This window comes from Triticum aestivum, chromosome 3B (genome assembly GCF_018294505.1).
Source record: "Triticum aestivum cultivar Chinese Spring chromosome 3B, IWGSC CS RefSeq v2.1, whole genome shotgun sequence".
NCBI lineage: Eukaryota > Viridiplantae > Streptophyta > Magnoliopsida > Poales > Poaceae > Triticum > Triticum aestivum.
This window is the reverse complement of record NC_057801.1, coordinates 171672950-171677478: the sequence shown is the minus strand read 5'-3', so window position 1 is coordinate 171677478 and position 4529 is coordinate 171672950. Positions and strand designations below refer to the sequence as shown.

General features: G+C 52.7%; 1 protein-coding gene across 1 annotated transcript in view; it reads left to right on the top strand.

Moving 5' to 3' along the window:
- LOC123065144 (protein DJ-1 homolog B-like) overlaps positions 1-4246 on the top strand; it is a 24411-nt gene extending 20165 nt beyond the window's left edge. The window contains exons 4-8 of the mRNA XM_044488498.1: positions 2615-2797; positions 2987-3061; positions 3163-3366; positions 3452-3592; positions 3677-4246. Coding sequence (XP_044344433.1) covers positions 2615-2797; positions 2987-3061; positions 3163-3366; positions 3452-3592; positions 3677-3862 — 789 coding nt within the window. The 3' untranslated portion in view covers positions 3863-4246. The remainder of the gene's footprint in view (positions 1-2614; positions 2798-2986; positions 3062-3162; positions 3367-3451; positions 3593-3676) is intronic.
- Positions 4247-4529: the final 283 nt, after the last annotated feature.

The following is a 4529-nucleotide window of genomic DNA, read 5'->3' as shown; positions in this document are numbered from 1 at the left end:
TCTCGCCGGCCGCCTCGCCGGCCCCGGTGGCCCCGTCCGGCCCCGTCACCCATGCTCGGGCCGGCATTCACTGCCCGAGTCTTCGGTACTCACGTGACGAGTACGTCCTCGCCGCCTCTGCCGTGGAGCCGTCACCCATTCCTGCGTCCGCCCGTGCCGCCCTTCGTGATCCTCACTGGCTTGCGGCGATGCAGGAAGAGTTCGACGCTCTCCAACGGAACCGCACCTGGACCCTGGTTCCCCGGCCTCCTCGCGCCAACGTCATCACCGGCAAGTGGGTCTTTCGCCATAAGACCCGCTCAGACGGTTCACTTGAGCGCTACAAGGCTCGCTGGGTGGTCCGCGGTTTCCGCCAGCGCGCTGGATTTGATTTCACGGAGACGTTCGCCCCGGTTGTCAAACCGGGCACGATCCGCACTGTCCTCCAGCTCGCCGTCTCTCGCGGCTGGCCTGTTCACCAGATGGATGTCTCCAACGCCTTTCTCCACGGCCATCTTGAGGAGCAGGTGTTTTGTGAGCAACCCACAGGCTTCGTCGACGCTTCATTTCTCGGGCATGTGTGCCTGCTGTCGCGCTCTCTTTATGGGCTCAAGCAGGCACCCCGTGCCTGGTACCAGCGGATCGCCGGGTTTCTTCAGACACTGGGCTTCAGCGTCACTCGCTCGGACGCCTCACTGTTTGTCTATCGCCACGGTGACACGACTGCATATTTGCTGCTTTACGTCGACGACATCATCCTGACAGCCTCCTCCGCAGCCGTTCTTCAGCAGATTACTCTCCGGCTGCGTGACGAGTTTGCTATCAAGGACCTGGGTGCTGTACATTATTTCCTTGGCATTGAGGTCGTTCGGCGTCCGGACAGTTTCTTTCTTCATCAACAGAAGTATGCCCATGAGCTTCTTGAGCGCGCTGGCATGCTCAACTGCCATCCTGTTGCTACTCCTGTTGACACGAAGGCCAAGGTTTCTGCTCTTGAGGGTTCGCCTGCATCGGATGCTCCATTCTACCGGTCTATTGTCGGCGCTCTACAGTACTTGACACTCACCCGACCGGATCTTCAGTATGCTGTCCAGCAGGTGTGTCTCCACATGCACGCCCCTCGTGACTCTCACTGGACTCTCGTGAAGTGGATCCTTCGCTACATCCGCGGCACGATGTCCCTTGGGTTGACACTCACGGCGTCCACTTCTCTGGAGATGGTGGCTTACTCCGATGCAGACTGGGCCGGCTGCCCGGATACTCGTCGGTCCACCTCTGGCTAGTGCGTCTACCTCGGTCCTTCCCTCGTCTCGTGGTCGTCCAAGAGACAACCCACGGTTTCGCGCTCTAGCGCGGAGGCTGAGTACCGAGCTGTGGCCAACGCTGTCGCCGAGTGCACCTGGCTTCGACAGTTACTTCAGGAGCTACATCATGATGTCGCCCAGGCTACGGTTGTCTACTGCGACAACGTCTCTGCGGTGTACCTCTCCGCCAACCCCGTTCATCATCGCCGGACTAAACACATTGAGCTGGACATTCACTTTGTGCGCGAGCAGGTGGCTCTTGGACGCATGCGGGTTCTCCATGTGCCGACCGCTCAGCAGTTCGCTGATGTGATGACGAAGGGACTGCCGACTTCCACCTTTGAGGAGTTCCGTTCCAGTCTCTGCGTCACTGGCGCTGCTTCGACTGCGGGGGGGGGGGGGTGTTGAGTATATTGTGTACGTGTATATGTGTGTGTAGGGCCCACCTCCTGTTTCCTTGTATAGTTGAGGTTGTGGCCCACCTCTGTACTTATATATGCGTGCCTGGTGCACCGATCAATACATCGCGATTGCACAGCCCATAACTTGTCTCTCTACACGGATGAAGAAGAAGTGTAATTGCGCGCACACATAACAATTAGGGGTGTGGATACTCACTTATCCTATATAACTATCTGATTTTCACTCAATTATTTATCTCAACATTTAAGCATGCAAAAATAATGAACATACGATACTATGGTCTCATAGTTGTACGATCAGCAATCCATGGGTGTGATGCACACTAAATTCAACCAACGAGTGTCTTTATGTGCATTGTTGGACAAAAGTCATATGTCAAATGTCGTATGTGTAGCGGGGCTCTTAAGCATGCGACCTCAACATGCATGGGAAGAGCCTTACCCCCTTTTCCATTGTATCGTGATACCTATATCCAGTAAATATCTTACAACTATACATTAGTCTAGTACAATAAATTATATGTAATTTTAGTTCTAGATCTATCTCATATAATTTCTTAAGTGCAAAGGTTTCAACTATCATATTATTAATCCAAATATTCATAATCAACATAACCAAATCTTATTGAATTATACTGCAACCAATTCCCACAACAACTCGCGAGTATTTTCTAGTGTGGATAAACATGGTGTATTTTCTTCTTCTTTCTTTTTATTTAGGGAATCTCCGTAAGTGTAGCAAAGCTTAAAAGATTATCACCCGCAAGAAAAAAAGCTTAAAAGATTATCTGCCTTTAGTAAAAAAAAAAAGAGGCAAGCCACTGTATTTTAGGGATGACATTTTTTTTCTTTTGCGTGGATAGATTATGTTCCCACCTTTTTTTTGCAACAAATGCTTTGTGTACTTAGGCTACGGGTCATCCATGGTTCGTGGAGAAGTTCCCTCCCGAGGTGACCGCCGTGGACGCGAACGTGGTGGTGGACGGCAATGCCGTGACGGGCACTGGGCCGGCAACGTCGATGGAGTTTGTGCTGGCCTTGGTGGAGCAGCTCTATGGGAAGGAGAAGGTCGAGCAGATCGCTAAACCAATGGTGAGTTTTCTTATCAACTCGATTGCCCATCTAAGAGGTGGCAACATTTTCCTCATCAACTGCACTACCATATTCTGCTGCTCCCTCCAATCCATATTAATTATCGCTGATTTAGTACAAGAATAAGGGTAAAAGGGGGTATGTTTTTCATATTTTTTTCGAAAGTTGCTATGTCTTTTTGTTGTTTAGCTAGTGAGATACGAAGGTGGCTACAGCATGAACGAACTCAACTCGGTCCAGTGGCATTGCAGCGGCACACCCAAGGTCAGGTGCATTGCAAAGCGCGCAGTACTGGTATTCTGAAGTTCCACTCCTGAATCACGAGGTTCTCTAAAACCCATTGCCTCCCATTCTTGGTGCTTCAGGTTCTTCTTCCACTAGGCAACGGCATTGAGGAGATGGAGGCGATAATAATCGTCGACGCGCTGCGCAGAGCCAACGCGGACGTCGTCGTCGCGTCCGCCGAGGACGGTGTCGTGGTCACCGCGCGACACGGGACGAGGATCGTGGCCGACGTGATGCTGGACGAGGCCGCCGATCGTGCGCCCTTCGATCTGATCATCGTGCCGGCAAGTAGCATGCAAGAGCTTCAGATACACGTCCGCTGGTAGCCACTGATTGATTGATCGGCCTCCGTTTCTTTGATTCAAACAGGGCGGCATGCCGGGCGCGAAGACGCTGGGCGGCTGTGAGCAGCTCGTCGCTCTGCTGAAGAAGCAGGCGGAAGCGAACAGGCCGTACGGCGCGATCGGCGCCGCCACCGCCCACGTGCTCGAGCCCCATGGCCTGCTCAAGGTACGTGCTGAGCTACCCGGTACCTACTCCAACCCGCTCACCGCGCGCCGACGCTGAAATGCGAAATCGCTTCGGCTGCTGCAGGGCAAGAAGGCGACGACGTGCGCATCCATGGCCGGGCTGCTCGCGGACGACAGCGAGTGCGAGAACAGGGTGGTGGTTGACGGGAACGTGATCACGAGCAGGAGCCCCGGCACCGCCATGGAGTACGCGGTGGCCGTCGTCGAGGAGGCGCGGCGACTGGCGGAAGGCCTGCTCTTCTTGGGCTGACCCCCCGTGACCGTGTGCTGGAGCTTCACAAGCAGCTGTTGCGCTGGCATACAAAGACTTACACACTTTTACACGCTCCTTCCATCTAACAACCAATCACAAACCTCTACCCCTGATTTTTAGGGGGTAGACCACCCCGCTCACCTATTGACCAAAGTCAGGGTGGGAACGGGTCGGCCCGGACCTGGCCTTGGACCCGGCCCCGTTGGCCTCAAGGCCAATTTGAGAGGCCACGGGTCGACCCAATTCAAAAAAGTCAATGGCCTCGTCGGCCCGATGGGTACTTCGGGTCGACCCAAATTTTATTTTCTTATACAAGATTTGGTTGTGGTACATAGAATATTTTCAAAATATGTTATTACAAGTATAAAACAAAATTATAACCTAAACATGCATGATTGAAATAACTAAAGTTTACAAATGAACCACATATGCAATTTCAGCTCTATTCACGTCCGGTTTATAAAGGAGGGTTGGGTTAATGGATTCCAGTACATGTACAAATGTTAGCTAGTTGAAGTTTGGGCTAATTAGTATACTATAATTAGCTGATCGCTAGTTGTCGTATAAGATTTGGCGATACCGATGGACTCCAGTACTCGGAGGTGGGTCAGCCCCGCTGACCCAATGGGTCACTCCGTGCCGGCTCTACTGGCCCGATTTTTGT